At 38.5% G+C, this 17409-nt stretch overlaps 5 protein-coding genes across 5 annotated transcripts; 1 reads left to right on the top strand and 4 right to left on the bottom strand.

Annotated features, from left to right (window-relative positions):
• Window positions 1-47: 47 nt before the first annotated feature.
• Window positions 48-2565, bottom strand: NUDX19 (nudix hydrolase homolog 19). The gene is made up of 6 exons (XM_021962056.2): window positions 1916-2565; window positions 1531-1671; window positions 1352-1456; window positions 1085-1184; window positions 876-968; window positions 48-657 (listed from the first exon to the last, which is right to left on the bottom strand). Exons 1-6 carry the CDS (start codon window positions 2513-2515, stop codon window positions 368-370), a joined length of 1329 nt encoding a protein of 442 aa, XP_021817748.1. The 5' UTR covers window positions 2516-2565; the 3' UTR covers window positions 48-367.
• A 734-nt stretch (window positions 2566-3299) lies between these two features.
• LOC110759879 (Zinc finger (CCCH-type) family protein) lies at window positions 3300-5790 on the bottom strand. The gene is made up of 3 exons (XM_021962018.2): window positions 5358-5790; window positions 4422-5227; window positions 3300-3820 (listed from the first exon to the last, which is right to left on the bottom strand). The coding sequence occupies exons 2-3, from the start codon at window positions 5197-5199 to the stop codon at window positions 3558-3560; spliced, it is 1041 nt and encodes a 346-aa protein (XP_021817710.2). The 5' UTR covers window positions 5200-5227; window positions 5358-5790; the 3' UTR covers window positions 3300-3557.
• A 2304-nt stretch (window positions 5791-8094) lies between these two features.
• Window positions 8095-9717, bottom strand: LOC110759975 (Ran BP2/NZF zinc finger-like superfamily protein). Its single transcript, XM_021962125.2, has 4 exons — window positions 9315-9717; window positions 8791-9126; window positions 8532-8602; window positions 8095-8437 (listed from the first exon to the last, which is right to left on the bottom strand). Exons 2-4 carry the CDS (start codon window positions 9111-9113, stop codon window positions 8430-8432), a joined length of 402 nt encoding a protein of 133 aa, XP_021817817.1. The 5' UTR covers window positions 9114-9126; window positions 9315-9717; the 3' UTR covers window positions 8095-8429.
• Window positions 9718-13487: 3770 nt separating this feature from the next.
• OTP82 (Tetratricopeptide repeat (TPR)-like superfamily protein) lies at window positions 13488-15825 on the top strand. Its single transcript, XM_021962043.2, has one exon. The coding sequence runs from the start codon at window positions 13559-13561 to the stop codon at window positions 15776-15778; it is 2220 nt and encodes a 739-aa protein (XP_021817735.2). The 5' UTR covers window positions 13488-13558; the 3' UTR covers window positions 15779-15825.
• A 50-nt stretch (window positions 15826-15875) lies between these two features.
• Window positions 15876-17133, bottom strand: LOC148293415 (early nodulin-93-like). The gene is made up of 4 exons (XM_088244731.1): window positions 16884-17133; window positions 16393-16454; window positions 16227-16302; window positions 15876-16126 (listed from the first exon to the last, which is right to left on the bottom strand). The coding sequence occupies exons 1-4, from the start codon at window positions 16972-16974 to the stop codon at window positions 16032-16034; spliced, it is 324 nt and encodes a 107-aa protein (XP_088100857.1). The 5' UTR covers window positions 16975-17133; the 3' UTR covers window positions 15876-16031.
• Between the last annotated feature and the right edge of the window lie 276 nt (window positions 17134-17409).

Below are 17409 nucleotides of genomic sequence, written 5' to 3'. Positions count from 1 at the left end.
TGCTAATCTGTGTCCAGCTTGCATGTTCATTTCATTGAAACTTAGGGTAAAATCAACTTCCGGGTGGTTTGTTCTCCCCCTTTTGCCACAACCGGCAATGATTTGAAATATATCATAAACAGTTGAAATACATACACATACATATGTGAGTTACATGTAGACAAGAAAAAGGCGATTGAATAAAAATCCAACATAAACTATATTACAAGGATGAAATAATGGGAATCTTGGGAAAGAAAAATAATAATTTGAAATGCCAATAACCCTAAACCATCAGAATTAGAATATATCTGAGCTTATTTGGTGATGACAAGACATTTAGTTCATCCAGGATTTTGGATTATGGATGAAATGAATTTATGCACTGCTACAAATTCGAAGTAGAACCACTAGGTTGTTTTAGACGTGCTGCGACACTATCACCTGCATCCTGATAGACCCAAGAAGAGATGAGGTGATGGGCAATTGCAAATGGCCCGGGTATAAACATGGGTGCAAGTTCACCACTTTCCACATTGAAGTCTGCAGAGAAGTTCTGCCCTTTCTCAACTCCCTTGCACATCTGTTCTACCTTTGATGCCGCTGTTTGCTGTGCCTTCCTGTATTCAGCATATGCTAAAGCTTTTTTGACATCTTCTCTACTGTGCCACTCAGCATCTAGGGAAACAAAATTTTAAAGAACAAAATTAGAACTTCATCTGATCTGATGCGTACATTGTAGCTCATATGACGTTATCAGATGCATGCCTTGCATAAATATTATAATCATGCAGAGCACAAAACAACCTCATGCAACCAAATTCATTATAAAGAAAGGGCTAATGTGATAGAGGGTTTGATCAAATAATGCAACTACATGCTAATTTCCTGTGTACCTTCCAACTCTTCCTTGTCCACATTTAGTTCAAGCGATTTTGCATATGCATAGAACCCAACCATCAACTGGCATGGCATGCTATTTGGTCCAACTGAAAACAAACCAAACTAGGAACTTAATCAATCAATAGAACCCAAAGAAATAAGTCCAGACAGTGTGCAATACTTTGCTCCAAAAAGCAAAATAAAAATTTGGCAACATTCATACCAGGCCATGGCTGAGAGCTATGATATACAACTTCTCCTACTTCAATACCGGTCTCCTCCCATGTTTCTCTCCTCACTGCTTCTTCTAAGCTTTCTCCTGGCTAAGGAAAACAAAAGGATCCAAATTAATAAAACTCAGAGTTACGCAACCCTCAAAAGTGAGTTATAATACTAATATACTAATATTACTAAGAGTTACTAACTTAACAGTAACTGACATATTTCATAACACGGAAGTATTGGTCCTAAAGTTGGCCAAGGCACTTACCTCTATAAAACCAGCTAAGCAACTCCACATTCGAGGTACGAATCGAGATTGTCTGCTTAGCAGAACACGATCGTTCTCTCTATCAATGACTAACATTATGACAACCTGTTGAGAATGGCATATGCATGAGACAACTACGTAAGGGATTGAAGCAATGCCTGAAATTGACATAATTATACCGGATCAACACGAGGGTAGACCCTCTTTCTGCACAGCTCATTTGAACATTGCTTCCGCCTCCCAGCTTCCTTGGAGACTGTTTTTCCTCCACAATGTCCACAAAATAGTGATATATTATGCCATTCTAGCAAAGCCCTGGCCTGATCACACATGAAACCCATACAACATATATGAAACTATTTAGGAAAAATATTGAGACCATCCCCCAACTGTTGCGCGCCAATAAGAAAACACTTTCAATTTGTTCATTGATTAAACATGCATTCCAATTCAAAGAAATTGATCTAACTGACATTATTTTCTAATAGCACAAACCTTTGCAATCAATAATGACCCAACACTTAGTATAGAAGTAAAAAATTAAACATAACAACAAGCATTTACATGACCAGCAATAGCCAACTCCCCCATAGCCCGGGCATCAGCCCAATCAGTAGCCACCATAAGCGTTCGTAGCTCAACAAAACATAATTGCTTGCTACCCAATTCAGGAACCACGCTACTCTCACCAGAAACATCAATGGCCCAATAAACGACATCATCCCCCGACCGCGAACCCAGATAGACCAGCGATTCTCCACTCAGCTCAACCCCAGAATTGGCCAATAAACCTTTACACTCGGACAAACTGATCCAACCCAGATGCCAATTTGGTGTGGAATCACTGGTTCCACCAGTGGAGGAGGCTAAAGGCCTGCCCTTTCTGAAGGGCAAAACCTTGAAACTGAGAGAAGAGGGCAAGTGGGTATTGTCTAAAAGTTGGGTTTTGAGGGTCTCATAGGCTTGGGTTGGTGAAAATGGGTCACTTGATTTTGGTGTCTTGGGTATCAGAGGATTGCCAGCAAAGGCATGGGACTGTAGGTTTATGGACATGGTGGTGGTCGAACCAGAACAAAGACTTCTTCTGGTTAAGGTCTGGACAGTAAGTTTTCTACAGAAAGAAAGCAGATGAGTGGAAGAAGAGAGGAGAGAAAGCTTGACCATGCTTCCATTGGGTGGTGGCTTTGGGTTTTTGAGGAGAGAGGGAAAGCCAACGGAGGTAGGTGATGACTAAGGAGCCTCCAGTAACGACAACTGTCCTGATTGATTGAGACCCAAAGCTGGTGCTGCTGTGAGATGAGCCCACAATTAAAGAAGCCCAAGTGGTTAGATGGGAGTCTTTGGGCCTGTTTGGAAATGTTGTGTAAAAAGTGTTTTCTTACAACTAAAAGTGTTTATCAAAGCGTTGGTAGAAAATTTTAGAAGTATTTCTATATCATAAAAGCACTTTCTTGAGAAGCATCAGCTATGTACTTCTCCATGAAACACTTTCAATTGCTTTTCCAGAAAGTACTTAAATTTGTTACAAAAATTTGAACCTTTTTTTTATATTAAAAAAATCACTTTTACTATAAGCTCTTATAAGCAAAAGTGCTTTTGAAGAAACATTCCCAAACGAGTACTTCAAAATGGACAACTGCTTTAGGCACTCTCAGCACTTATTTTTGCCTTTCTTATTTTTATTTTTTTCGTCTACGATTATGGGAAATTCAAATACAGCATCTGATGCAATATCAGAAAGATAAATACACCCGTTTACAGTTCAAAGGCTAAATGCATGATTGACATCAGGAGTGATTTGCCAGGGCCTTTCTTGTTTGCCATGGAAGATGTTTCCATATATAACCTCTGTTTTACAAATTGCTAAACTTCCACATTGACGGGGAAAGGCGAGGTACATATACACAACAAGGAATAGGCAAGTTTCTCTCCCCTTTTAGGGTGCACATGAATAATAATCACATTCACTTCTTATTTGATCTTTTAAAAACAATAGCTAGTTTTGCATCATTATTATAACATAATCTAATGACTGAGCGAGGAGCCAAAACTATAATAAGAAATAGAAACCTATAGACCTGATCGACAACCAACAATGACCAATCTCTGGAAACGAATCATCCTGGAGAACAAATTTTTTGAAACACAGCACTCTGATTTTTTAACAACTGGAAAATGACTCCAAGACCAGAGCTTGAACTCAAATTTAGCTCTCCACTGTGCTGGACAAGTTCTGCTGTTGCACCAGCGGCACATCATCAAGCCAATCAGCATATATGCGATTGATCTTTTTGGACCCTTTCCATTTTAGCACCCTCTTCTTACCCTGGCCCCCTTCGTCATTTGAAGCAGGCTGTATTGCCATTGCAGTTGTAGAGGAATCATTAACAGGACCAGCTTGGGGTTTTGTTGAAATGGGTGTACTACTCAAAACTTCGGCTTCAACTCGTCCACCAGGCACTTGTAACTCTGAAATTAAAAGTTCATTATTAGAAAACCAGAATTAGCACCAAATGGTAGTTTCCACCTTCTTAACCCTTCTCTACCCACTACAGGTTACCATAACTAACAGAACAACTTTAAAAAATGTATGTATAAACAGCTTAAAGTAAATTCCTAATCATCTCATGAACACGCCAATCCCATAAGATAAATAAACGCTAGACAGTGATAGGTTGCTTGTTACTAACCGAGTGCACAAAACAAAATACATAAATTTCTAAAGCAGGAATCATGAATACCAAAGTTAAAATTCACATCAGTAAATTCCTCATCTATGAAGAATAGCATTGCAGGTCAGCTATGTGCCACTCGAAAAAAAACCTACGAGATTTAAGTAAAAGCACTACTGGTCCTCTAATCTAATTTGCAATAAAAGGCTAGTCTTCCTATTCCACAAGCAAACACTGCATCAGTTCCAAATCCGGTTTTCAGTGCAAATTCAGGGTCTAACATAGGTTCAATGTTGATATGAACATAAACTTGTTTCAGGGTTAAAATTAATCACACAAAGCAAAGCACCAAGCATAGTAATAATGAAAATATACTATGCTAAAGCACTAGGAAATACCTGCTTGGCCGTGAGCAAAGTGACATTTTTCGCCAAAGGGGCATTTGCCTGTAGTCTCCCACTTATTACATAACTTTGTCTTCCAATACACCGGCTTCATATTTACACGGAAAGTATCCATACCCGTGTTTACAAGCCTATTTTCCTCAGAATGATTTGAGCCACTCCCATGTACCACCGATGGTCCTGTAGTTCCAATGCTTATTGATGTGTTCTCCCTAAACCTGCTTATATCATCCCTAAACTTTGCTGGATCTTCATGAAGAAAGTTACACCTATCTCCATAAGGACACTCCTCCCCATTGTAAAACTTCTTGCATAGCTTCATCCGGTGGATTATTTTCTGATCATCATCCCAATTACCGGACAATGGTGGTCGATCTTCTTCACGTACAGAAACAAGTTCTTGCCAATTGGGAGGGGGATGGCGGATGTCTTCAATGCCATGTGCATAGTTGCAGTTCTCACCATTCCTGCACATGCCGGTTTTAAAATTTACACACAAACGGGTCTTATAGAAAATGTTGCTTGCTCCCTTGTTAACTGGGGCATTTGGGGGCTGCATCCTAGCGTTCATGGGTGGGTAGGGCATTGGATTCGATTGGTTTTCTTCAGAATTTCGTGGTCTTTTAAATGGAGAAGGCTGCTGTTCAAACTGAGAATGTTGGTCTTCATTGTTCATACTCATAGGGAATGGAGGCCAACAATTTACTGCATCACTGCCTCCAGCATAAGGCGTTTGTGACGGCATAAATTGTGTGTGATCAGAAAAATTCATGCCTCAGAAACTACTTTTAAACCTCCCTCTGTAATCAATCAAATAAAGATGAAAAACTTAGGCTTGAAGAAACTGGAAACATTTACAAAGTTTAAATGTCTCAAGAAATACTATACAATTTTAATGTATGAGAGCAAGTAAGAATCAAAGAACTGTACCAGATAATGATCAAATCAACAAGCAGGGTCTATTCAAGAACACCCAGATCAGATCATAACCTGTGCAAAAGCCAAAACTTTCTTCACAAAGCCCACCAACCTAGATTGATTTTGATGAGAGGAAGGATCAAAGTTCACAACTTGTCACAAGAAAACCCAGACGAGAATTGGGGATAAAATAACAAAACCCAAATTGAAGTTGGAATGTTGGAGAGGAGTGACAGAGTTGATGAACTCTTCAAAGAACAGGGAAAGCATATAACAGGGAAGAAATAAGATATGCTAAAAAAGAGCCAATCTTTATTGGGTGGAGTCAAACCCTAGCCGCCAAGAAGCAGAAACCCTAATTTTTGTAGGAGAGAAACGAAATCGGTGAGTACTGACTCCTGAGTCCCACCCACGACTACTAGGAAGAGTTTGTGTGAGAAGGCCTTAAACCCCTACGCGTCCCAAAACCCTGCGATTTCGGGGTTAAAAAAAACTGACAGGGCTTGACTTGGCTAGTAATTACGGCCTGTAATTTTAGTTTAACCTTTTATAATTTGCACGTCACTCAGCAGGTGCTTAGGTCACCTGCAAGGACTGCTATTTTGGTGGGCCGCCCATCTGTTGCTTTGCACGTGTCCCTTCCTAGGTTTCTTTTCTTTTCTTTTTTCTTTTTTTTCTTCTTCAGTTTTTGCCTTTTTACATTTCTTTCTTTCTTTCTTTTTCTCTCCCATATTTGTTTATAATTTAAAAGAAATTTTAGTATTTCATTTACTTGTTCTTATCTTCTTCTTTTTTGCTTAAGAGGCTAGTTTCTATAATTCATGCAAGTTATAAAAAATTGGTTCAAAGTTTCTTCACCTATAATTTTGAAAGGGTTTTTTTTTGTTACAAGCGATATTCGGGGAGTTGAAATTCGAATATAAGATATTGGGATTGTTCTTAACCACTTGAGTTTACAATCTCGTGGTTCAAATTAAGGTTCTAATAACCAATCCATAAACCACTACACATTCGTATTGAAATTGGAAGAGCAATGAAGATTGCAACATTTTCTTTGGCAATCCTCTGCACCGATCAATTTGATGATTGGTACTTCCAATTAAATTAAACCTAACTCCTTATAAACCCAGGCTTGGTTCCTTAATTTTTCAAAGTAGGACAAATACTCTCAACACGCCCCCGCACATGTGGCGAACTTTGAAGCCTAACATATGGACAACGCATATTGGGTGACGTGGGATCACATGTGGCCGTTGGGCCCAACACGTGAAGCCTTACTCTGATATCATGAAGAAAGTTGAGGTTCCATCCCAAAATCAATTGACTATGGGGGGAGTAGCCCAACTCCTTATAAACCCAGGCTTGGTCCCTTAACTTTTTAATGTGGGACAAATACTCTCAAAAGGTCCTTAGACAAATCAAATTTGATTGAGTAATAAAACAAGGAGTTGGCAAAAAATGACTGATGATAAAGTTAAAAAGTGATTAATGGTGAGGCCGTTTAGCTGAATTGAACAAATCAAGTAGTTTTTGGTGCATGACTTTTGCCATATCCCTGATGGTGTGTCTCCCCCCTGATGGCATGAATCATAGCAGTTCATTTTGTGGGCTGCCTGATATCTTGCATGACTTTTGCCATCCCTGTTATTTGACCATGGAAATATTATAATATGGCTCAAATTTTTCTTGTTGGTATAACATGGCTGGACTTTTGTCTTTGTTTTTTTGGCATCTGTATAAAGCCAGAAATAGTATTCTCCTTCATTGGACAAGGCAAGCTTTATTTATGCAGAAGTTTGATTGACAAAGCAGACTTCATTGGACAATAAGTAAATTTTCAGAACAAGAGCTATGTAATTGACAGCAACAATGTAGAATAAAAAATGCATGTATTTTGGGCCATGTTTTTAATTTAGATTACATGAATTAATACACGGCCTCGGTTAATCCTGTATTTTTTTATATAAGAATCAATACGATCTTCATAAGGTTCCTCCTCCGAATGAAATTCAATGAGATCCAGAGAGACCATGTATTATGCAGACAGATGGTTTCTCAGAATGGAGAAGGACGTGATAAATATATATATATGATCTTTAGCTTGGAACCTTTTCCTGGAGTATGATACCAAAAGAGGAAAAAGAAAAGCTGAAAGTAAATTTAAAGTCTGCGTAATGTGCTTGTGGAACTAATTCACCAGAAACTGCGTAGTTGGAAGTTGAAAACTTTATCCAAATTTAGCACAAGACATAGAATCCAATGGCATGAACTCGTCTTTCTAGCTACTGCGCCTGACGTTGAGGTTCATTTTTGTGTGCTTTGCTTTGCCATCAAATGAAATGCAAAAGCTTTTCCAAGGAAAAAGTTGAATTTGACTCACTTTGAACTTCCATATTGCATTGCATCTATGCTTTATTGAATCAGAGCATCTGGTTCTTATCTGCATAATTATTTGTTTCTTGGATATTTGATGCTTAAAGGGGTGATAAATTATTGCAGTGAGAGAAGGCCTTTAAAGTGAACAACTCAAAGAGATTCCTTGAATCTAGTATCTGTTTTCTCTTCTTCTTTCTTTTTTTTTTTGAATTTCTCTGTTGATCTTTGTAGCCACTGCCAATGTTGGACCATCTCATGATGAAAGTAGTATTGCATTATCAATTTTGCACGTTCCCCACGCACACACAACCCGAGAGAGAGAGAGAGAGAGAGAGAGAGAGAGAGAGAGAGAGAGAGAGAGAGAGAGAGTTGATAGGTACAGACAAACTTAGTTACTCCATTAATTTAAAACTAGAGAGAGAGAAGAAGGGATTTCTGGGCTTCATGGAAGAGCACCTTCCTTGCAACATGAAACTAGAAAACCCTCGCTAATACAGTTGTCAGTGGAATGGCTATGCTTGTGAAAATGTGCCTTCAACCATGATCAACCTAAGCTTATTTATCTCTAAAAAGAAAAGTAGAGGAAAAAAATAGACAGCATTTGACGAGGGATCAGTGCGAAAAGAGATTTGATGAAGATGGTGCATAAGAGAGTCTTCTACACTCCATTTTCTTAAACAGCACCACTTGATCAAAATAGAGCATGTGTTACAGACCTGCAACCAAGTAAACATTTGCAGATCATGAGCTGAGCCCCTTTTCTAATTTGTGTTCATAAATTAACATATGGTAATTTTGAAGGCTGCTTACCATAATCTCTTGGTGTTTTGCATTTGAAGCATTCTGTCCGACTCGCGTAATTGTGCACTCCACATCCAACTCTGCTCCATTCAAAATGCCCCCGGATTAGAAAACTCAAGAGAAATGACATTAGCAGCTACCAGTACACATGTTTCTTATCTAATTAAATTGAACCTTATTCACGGAAGGAAAGTGATATAGCCTTTGGAACAATGCAGGCTAATTTTCAAGAACAAAATCAAAGAATGGATGAGAGGTTGCTGCTTACCTATTGCACATCCAGTCACCAGATTTCCATCCAGGTGGGGAACTGCCATCAGATCCATAGGCAGCAGAAGGCATCATGCTATAGGCACCGCCATAGTCATTTTTCATTGCACTACATCTAAAGCAATTGGGTCTGCTGGCATAGTTGTGAGCTCCACAGTTGCAGTACCAGTCCCCTGCCAACACCTCCGTCCTGTTGCATATATAAGTTGATGGATCAGGGCCACCATACTTGGGGTACCCGCAACGTTGGCATGCGTCGCGCTTCTTAAAATTCAAGTGCTGGCATGCACCACACATCCAATCTCCTCCTGCCCAGCTCATTCTTAATTCCTCCCTTCATATCCAATATTAATATAAGACTTAATTAGCATATCAGCTAGAAACCAGCATTTTAAATATTTCACCCACTATGAGGTCCTTTTTTTATATATAATAATAAAAGCTTTATATAATAGAAGTTTAAAACAGAAGGAATTATGTCAAGTTCAGAACAGAAAGCAGAAGGAAGAAGGTAGAGCTCACCTGAAGGGTAAGTAAAGGCTTAGAGTGTTAAGACTGTAGAAGCTCTGCTTGGTCTGTACTAAATAGCTTGGTGCAGAAGAGAGAACTTAATTTGTCAATGAGTTTGGTGATCTTGTTTGAATGGGTAAGGGAGGTTTATCTTAATTTTTCAATGAGTTTGGTGATCTTGTTTGAATTGGTAAGGGAAATTTATATAGTACTTGTTGAAGGCTTCATATGTGGGGGGCCATGGATGTTCCTCTTTTTTATTCTCTGCCAGCTTTCTTCAGATGGGTTTTCCTTTTTCCTTTCCTTAATACGCATATGTATAGGATTCTTAAGATTGTTTCTTCATATTTATGTTGGGATTCTACACTCAACTAGTTTACTTACTTCTGCTACTTTCATCGCTCTCGGGAGTTAGTAGTCAAGTGGGTTTGTAAAGGTGAGAAAAACTAGCTAGTTGATCACCTCAGTGCATGCACACACAATTTACCAGTGACCCCTCCTGCCCTGCCCCATCTTTACATTATTCTCCATGCATTATTGCAAAAACTACACTCGGAACTATTATTCTTCTTGTCCACAGTATATCCCCAATCTTTTATGAAGGTGTTATGAGGGGAAGCTGCTACTTGTAAGTTGAAAGTACAAAAGAGGCCCGCGGAGGAATATATTTTTCGTGTAATGCTAAAAGCATCGCATTTTCTAACCGCATTAATCAATGTTATTACACGATAGATGATCAACGCGTGTACTTGTCATAATTTAATTATTATGACTAATTATTACGTAACACATCAACCCATCACACAACATGACTTGAACAACTGTTAATAAATTATTTTGACCATTTGATACATATATGTATATTGTTGATGTTCAAACTTAAAGAGGTGGGTGGGGAAGTGTGTTATCTAAGCATGGCTCATCTTAATTTATTTCCCATATGTTGTTAATTTATTCACATCGGTTTTCACGTGCAAAACGGAGATGGATGTTTACATGCACACATGCGTCACAAGAGGAGTTTCCAATATCCAATCTGGCATGGCAAATACACCTTCCCTAAGTAGTTCAAAAAGGGCCAAACACTAGCCAACTTTTTCCTCCGAGACTAAAAGTTTTTCACTTGGAATCAGTTCTTCCAACCAAATGCACATCCATTGTCAAATTCTTCTCCATATATTCCCCTTTTGGCCTTTTTGGCAATAATTGAAATGCCATTCGAAGATTCATATCCACTTATAACTATTACTCCTCTCTTTTTTTCACTCTTTTTAATGCTTGTGAATAGTAAAATTATATCCATTCCAAATCTTCATATGGTTTGATCATATATATCTTAATTAATACTCATGTCGCGTGAAACTAGATGGATAAATTAGAAAACAATATAATTAAGTAGAATAATGTTGCTTTTAATGTGTTCGTGTCATATCCACGGGTGTGTAAATTAAATTAAAAATATTTCTTTGGTTCATTAGAATGTGTAAACTCAGTCGTGCTTGTGAGGTGACATGGGGATCCCCTAGCAGTTGGTGGTCGGCCACGTGTATGGAAATCAATCTTGAAGAAAGCAAAGGTATGGCTAGCAAATCTTAGCCTTCCAGTACCTTTCTTTTTAATAGAGAAAAAGGAGACTGCTTTCACCAAATTTAATGGAATACGAATCGCGGCGGACCGACGCTGGTTATGCAGAATGAGCTGGAGAACCTTAACCTGGTATTTCACAAAAGTGCTTCACTTAAGAGTTTCCTTGTCTAGCCAGGGCTAGGAGGGACTATTGCTCAACTGCAACATAACATTCAAAGGTGCATGTTGTAAACCCTAATTAATTAAGAGGCTGGTTTCTTCTTCTTCTTCTTTTTTTCTTTCTTTTGACACAATCGATGTTGAGGGAGATTCGAACACAGAATCTCGAGTACAGAAAAAACTGCTTATAATCACTTGAGTTACAAATTCCTTGTGAAAAATAAATACATATTATATTATTATTATTATTTTCGTTTCTATTTCTAGTTCATGCATGCATATATATAGAAGAATTAATGCATGAATATGAATTGGTTAATTATAGTCAAGGCATGCTATAGTATACACCTTAAAATATAGTTAATTAACTCATTTGGGATCCAATTCTCAATTATTTTTATATTTAATTAGACTGCGGTGAATTTGAGCCAAAGCATTTTTCCAAAGTCAACTTGGGTCAGCGCCCACCCTACCTCCCATGTGGGCAACCCGTCACAAACCTCATCCATCCAGAACCAGAATATTGCTCAAGTAAATGATTCATGGGTGCGCACATGAAACTATACACATCAAGATTTGCATGCCATCTCTGACAAAGTGTCCACATTTGCTGACATGTCAAGCAAATACAAGCCCCATGCAATCTGACGTGGCAGAAAATATGTTTGCGTGTTGACCTGAGATTGGATAAGGAAGAATCCTAATCACCACATTATTTTCACCGGACATGATGAATATTTCACGTGAAATAATAATAAATAAATAAAAACCCTAGACAGCGCCACTTCAATCTTTATTCCCCCATATAAAAATATGTGACTAATTTCAAAAGGGAGGAGGAGGATGAGGCCATCTTCCCTCAATAATATAACACTTTTGAAGAATCCACAGCTTCCCCATATCCCCAATTCCTAACGACATGCATAACCAGCAAAAATAGCCGTGGCTTTGGAATTTTTGAATATTCTATCTCCTTTTCATATATGGGATGGCTTGATATTTTTCAGATAGGCACCACTGTAAATGTAGTTAACCTTTAATTACATCTCGTGGTCCCGATGTCTTAATTAGATTGTTAGTTTAAACACACACTAATCACTTATCACTAATCAAATAGAAGACACATCAATTCCTATCAATTCTCAAAAGCTAGCTCTTCTTATCTTTGCTATATCCTATCCTTTGGTGTTTGGTCGATTTTATTCAGATTTCAGAGAACATGAAAATTAATAAAATGTGGCTCGTGAATGCTATCTTTTTGGTAGGGTCATTTGTGGAATCAAATTGTGAAAAAAGAAGGGGTGTTAGTAATGATTGGATTGGGGTATTTTGATAGCTTTCGTAAATTTCTAGGTTTAAGTTTATTAAACTTTCTACAAGCAAATTAAGAATAAAAACCAATGCATCCAAACATTTCAGCATATGAATATACTAATTTGGGTCTCCTTATTCCTGTCTAAATATAGATACAGGATGCTTGAAGATAATATGCTGCATGAATTGGGGGAATTGGGCTTCACCCCCAACGCCAACCCCATGCCATCATTGCCATGCCTATACCACGTTGGATATATATGGGACCCTTCGAGGTGGCACACTCAAATTAAGATAATTCCTTTCTGCCTTTTCCTCACTAATAATGGAAATATACATATATATATATATATATATCTGATCAAAAACAATATTAAAAAAAAGAGTTACAACTTACAAATGATGGGACTCTGAGAGTGCTAGCCATTCTTTTGGACATTCATGGACCATGAAATGACATGGCTTGACTTCTAAGTTCCATTTTTCGACTCCAACCTTTTTATTAAAAAAAAAGGGTTTTTTTTTTTGGGCTTTCATGAACGCTCTCATGGTCTTGGGCCTTAGTGATCAATTATTGAGTCATTAGGTTTTTTCAAACGAGCCATATTGGGAGGGTGGAATCGAACCTCATATATCATGGTAAATGTTCTTAATTACTTTAGCTACAATTCCCTTACAGATATTTTTATTTTTATTTTAAACATTTTATATTTCAAGAAACATTAGAGTGATTTTTTCTTGCATGATAATTTGTCATGTTAGGTTTCCAGAATTCAATCAGGACCATAAACCAACCAATGGCTAGAGAATATACTTCAACATGCTTAAACCAAAATTAATTAGAATAGGAAATCAAAACATATTCTCATTTCTTTTTACCAAACAACGAATTAATAGCAAATAACCCACTAGTATAGTGGTTTGGAGCAATTGCTCTTCGAGAAAAGGTCATGGTTCAAGTCCTAGCATATGTGTAGTGTATGTGAAAGGTTTTAAAGTAAATAATCATATATGACCAAAAACAAAACAAAAAAGATAAATATTTTTGACATAGAGAACAAATTAATTTAAAATCTAATTAGTCAATATTTTTAGGAAGACTCATTGCAGTTATTTTTGGCGGGTAATCCTAACTAAGCCACTAACTGCATTTCAAACCTTATCCCTCTATTTTTCCAACTCGAAGTTGCTCAGCCATGGTGTTTTCCTCTTCTTCATTACTGTCATTGCCCATTTTACCCTCCATTTTCCATGTCCTCCCAACCTCTGATCCTCCGTACAAACTCCTCCAAACCCACCCATCTCTCACCCTACTCTCCAAATGCAAAAGCATGCAAAATCTCAAACAAGTCCACGCCCACATTATCAAGAGTGGCCTTCACAATACCCACTTCGCTCTGAGCAAGCTCGTTGAGTTTTGCGCCGTTTCGCCTTTCGGAGACCTCTCTTATGCCCTCTTAGTCTTTCAATCCATCGAGAACCCCAATCATATTATATGGAACACAATTATTCGAGGTTTTTCCTTGAGCTCTAAGCCAATACAAGCTGTGGAATTCTATGTTCTGATGCTTCTTTCTGGCGTGGAGCCGAATTCTTATACGTTCCCTTTTCTTTTGAAGTCTTGTGCGAAATTCGCGGCGAGCCATGAAGGGAAACAGATCCATGGACATGTTTTGAAGCTTGGACTTGACTCTGATGCCTTTGTGCACACTTCTCTTATCAATATGTATGCTCAAAACGGTGAATTGGATAATGCACGTTTGGTGTTTGATAAAAGTTCTTTCAGAGATGTGGTTTCATTTACGGCCTTGATCACTGGTTATGTTTCAAGGGGTTGTATGGATGATGCTCGTCACCTTTTTGATGAAATTCCGGTAAGAGATGTGGTGTCTTGGAATGCTATGATTTCGGGTTATGCTCAAAGCGGTCGGTTTGAAGAGGCATTGGCTTTGTTTTCGGAGATGCGGAAAGCAAATGTCTCGCCCAATGAGAGTACAATGGTCGTGGTGCTTTCAGCTTGTGCTCAGTCGGGGTCTCTTGAATTGGGCAAATGGGTTGGGTCTTGGACTGAGAACCGTGGACTTGGTTCAAATCTTCGGCTTGTTAATGGACTTATTGATATGTACGCAAAGTGTGGTGCTTTGGACACAGCTCGAGGTTTATTTGACGGTTTGCAGCAAAGGGATGTAATTTCATGGAATGTCATGATTGGTGGTTATACACATAAGAGCCACTACAAAGAAGCCTTGGCACTCTTTCGGTTAATGTTACGATCAAATGCAGATCCTAATGATGTCACATTCTTAGGCATTCTTCCAGCTTGTTCTCATTTAGGAGCTCTTGACCTTGGCAAGTGGATTCATGCTTATATAGATAAGAACTTTCAGAGTTTTACCAATACCTCTCTCTGGACGAGTCTCATTGACATGTATGCAAAATGCGGAAACATTGAGGCAGCAAAACAAGTCTTTAATGGTATGGAAGCCAAAAGCTTGGCTTCTTGGAATGCAATGATATCTGGCTTAGCCATGCACGGGCATGCACATACAGCGCTCGAGCTTTTCTCGAAAATGGCCGATGAAGGATTCAAACCGGATGAAATAACATTTGTGGGAGTTTTATCTGCTTGTAACCATGGTGGTCTTGTAGACCTTGGACGCCAGTATTTTAGTTCCATGATCACAGATTACCATATTTCAGCACAATTGCAACACTATGGATGCATGATAGATCTTCTAGGCCGAGCCGGATTATTTAATGAAGCAGAGGCCCTAATGAATAGCATGGAAATGAAGCCAGATGGCGCTGTCTGGGGTTCTCTTCTTGGAGCTTGTAGGATCCACAGGCGTGTGGAGCTGGGTGAACTTGTTGCCAAACATCTGTTTGAATTGGAGCCTGAAAATGCTGGGGCTTATGTGCTGCTATCTAACATCTATGCAGGAGCTGGTAGGTGGGATGATGTGGCAAGAATAAGAACCAGGCTGAATGATTTGGGGATCAAGAAAGTTCCTGGATGTACCTCTATTGAGGTGGATAGTGTTGTTCATGAGTTTCTTGTCAGTGACAAAGCGCATCCCTTAAGCAAAGAAATCTATGAGATGTTAAAAGAAATAGATAGGCTTTTGGATATGGCCGGTTTCAGGCCGGATACATCTGAGGTGCTATATGACATGGATGAGGAGTGGAAGGAAGTGGCCTTGAGTCATCACAGTGAGAAGTTGGCCATCGCTTTCGGTTTGATCAGCACGAAGCCAGGCACAACAATTCGGATTGTAAAGAATCTTCGTGTATGTGCAAATTGTCATTCGGCTACAAAGCTGATATCCAAGATCTTTAATAGGGAGATTATTGCAAGAGATGGGAACCGTTTCCACCATTTTAGAGATGGTTCTTGTTCATGTAATGACAATTGGTGAAAATCACTTAGAGGGTTGTATATGGAGATGCAGATGGTTTCGTCGAATCTCGATCTGTACATGTATAGATGTATTCAGTTGAGATTTTAGATTAAGATGGAAGAAATATTGCGTTCATATAAAAGCTGATAACTAAGTACATCATTGCTCTAGTGCTATTAGAAATGAAAATCCATCTCAATTTATTTATTATCAAGATGATGGATTCACGGGCCAACAAAAACAAGAACCTAAACCCAGGTTAGCGATGAACTCATGCTTCATGGTTAGCAGCTTGTTTGAATGAGTTCCTTCTTGCAGTTGCCAAAACAGTCTTGTCAGCCACGATGAAATATGCCATTCCAGCCACTGCCATTAAATTAACATTTTCCTTAATTAATATATAAACTAATGATTAAATGAAGACAGTAATTACGATAGAGGATGAGGGCAAGGAATTGATGAAAACCTGTGGAGATTATGAGGGCCTGAGCAGTGGGATTGAGATTGGCTCTTGCCCAAGGTAGCATTCTCACACTAGCAAGCTGCATGCATATATAAATTATACTTCTGTTAGCTTAAACTGCCATAGATGTCCTTAATATTTTCAGTCCTGCCATGAAGCCAAAACTTACAGTTGGAATGGCAGTGGCAATGGTAGCAACCACAGCTGCCTTGGCTCCTGCTTTCACACCCTCTGATATTCCATTAAAAAAAAAAGGAAAAAATAATTACATTTCCAGAAGAATCTTGGGCCCTCCAAAAAAAGGTGGCCCTATACTTTTTCCATTTTGATCTGAACAAGAAAAAGCCCTTTTTATGTGCTACATATATTAGCATTTGTCAGCAAGAGCATGAGTGAGGAGAGTATCTATGAAACACAAAATCTTAATCACATAATTAGCATATCAGAGATTCAGTCTGCAAGTGTATATATATATATATATATGCTTTGTAGAGGCTCAAGGTAAGAGGTAGATACAATTCATAGGACTCTCAATTCTCATGATGACTTTCACACACCATCATGCTATAAATTTATATATAACCAAGATGAATTAATATAAACAAATCAATAATAAGTTGGTCAGAAGGGAAGAGAAGGCAAGCATGAAGATATAGATACCATGAGAGCAGCGCTTAGCCAAGGCCAGCTGATCAATTGAGGTCAGGCTGTTCTTCTCAAAGGGAGACTGAGGAGCCACATTTTTTGCCATTGTAATTTGTAAGAGATAAATGAATAAATGGTAGTTTTAGAGAGAGAAATGAATATGCGAGAAGGTTTTTGAGAGCTCGGATGAATTGGAAATGGTAGATTTGGGTGGATATTTATAATGGATTTAGGTGCAGAGCTGGTTGAGACTAAAGAGACACAGAGTGTACAGATGTTGTGAGAGAGTTAGATGGTTTCACTGAATTCTGGGGTCAGAGTCACTTGTTTTCAGTTTCACCTATGTTGTTTATGGTTGGTTTGTTCTTTTTCTTCGGCTTTTTATTTATTCCCCACATGCCCATGGTTTTGTCAAGGAATCTGGATATTTCCAAGTGATGTTGGAGGTTAGCAGTGTAAGTTCACCTACTCATTGATCAGGTCAGGGAGGGTTCGAGATCTGCACTGCACATATTATCCATTTGGTGTTGCTAAATATACG

This window comes from Prunus avium, chromosome 7 (assembly GCF_965620075.1).
Source record: "Prunus avium chromosome 7, drPruAviu1.hap1.1, whole genome shotgun sequence".
NCBI classification, from domain to species: domain Eukaryota; kingdom Viridiplantae; phylum Streptophyta; class Magnoliopsida; order Rosales; family Rosaceae; genus Prunus; species Prunus avium.
Note: the sequence above shows the minus strand (reverse complement) of the source record. Positions and strands in the feature narration are given on the sequence as shown.

Bases quoted from the DNA above. Each gene is read 5' to 3' on its own strand.
- LOC148293415 (XM_088244731.1), bottom strand. From the start codon at position 16,974: ATGGCAAAAAATGTGGCTCCTCAGTCTCCCTTTGAGAAGAACAGCCTG. The intron at 16,455-16,883 runs GTATCTATATCT...ATGGAATATCAG, and splicing joins GGCTAAGCGCTGCTCTCATG to AGGGTGTGAAAGCAGGAGCC. The intron at 16,303-16,392 runs GTAAGTTTTGGC...ATATGCATGCAG, and splicing joins TTGCCACTGCCATTCCAACT to CTTGCTAGTGTGAGAATGCT.
- LOC110759879 (XM_021962018.2), bottom strand. From the start codon at position 5,199: ATGAATTTTTCTGATCACACACAATTTATGCCGTCACAAACGCCTTAT. The intron at 3,821-4,421 runs GTATTTCCTAGT...TTTTAATTTCAG, and splicing joins CTTTGCTCACGGCCAAGCAG to AGTTACAAGTGCCTGGTGGA.
- OTP82 (XM_021962043.2), top strand. From the start codon at position 13,559: ATGGTGTTTTCCTCTTCTTCATTACTGTCATTGCCCATTTTACCCTCC.
- LOC110759975 (XM_021962125.2), bottom strand. From the start codon at position 9,113: ATGAGCTGGGCAGGAGGAGATTGGATGTGTGGTGCATGCCAGCACTTG. The intron at 8,603-8,790 runs GTAAGCAGCAAC...TGAATGGAGCAG, and splicing joins GGTGACTGGATGTGCAATAG to AGTTGGATGTGGAGTGCACA.
- NUDX19 (XM_021962056.2), bottom strand. From the start codon at position 2,515: ATGGTCAAGCTTTCTCTCCTCTCTTCTTCCACTCATCTGCTTTCTTTC. The intron at 969-1,084 runs GTATGAATGTTG...GTTTGTTTTCAG, and splicing joins TAGCTCTCAGCCATGGCCTG to TTGGACCAAATAGCATGCCA. The intron at 658-875 runs GTACACAGGAAA...TTGTTTCCCTAG, and splicing joins GGACAAGGAAGAGTTGGAAG to ATGCTGAGTGGCACAGTAGA.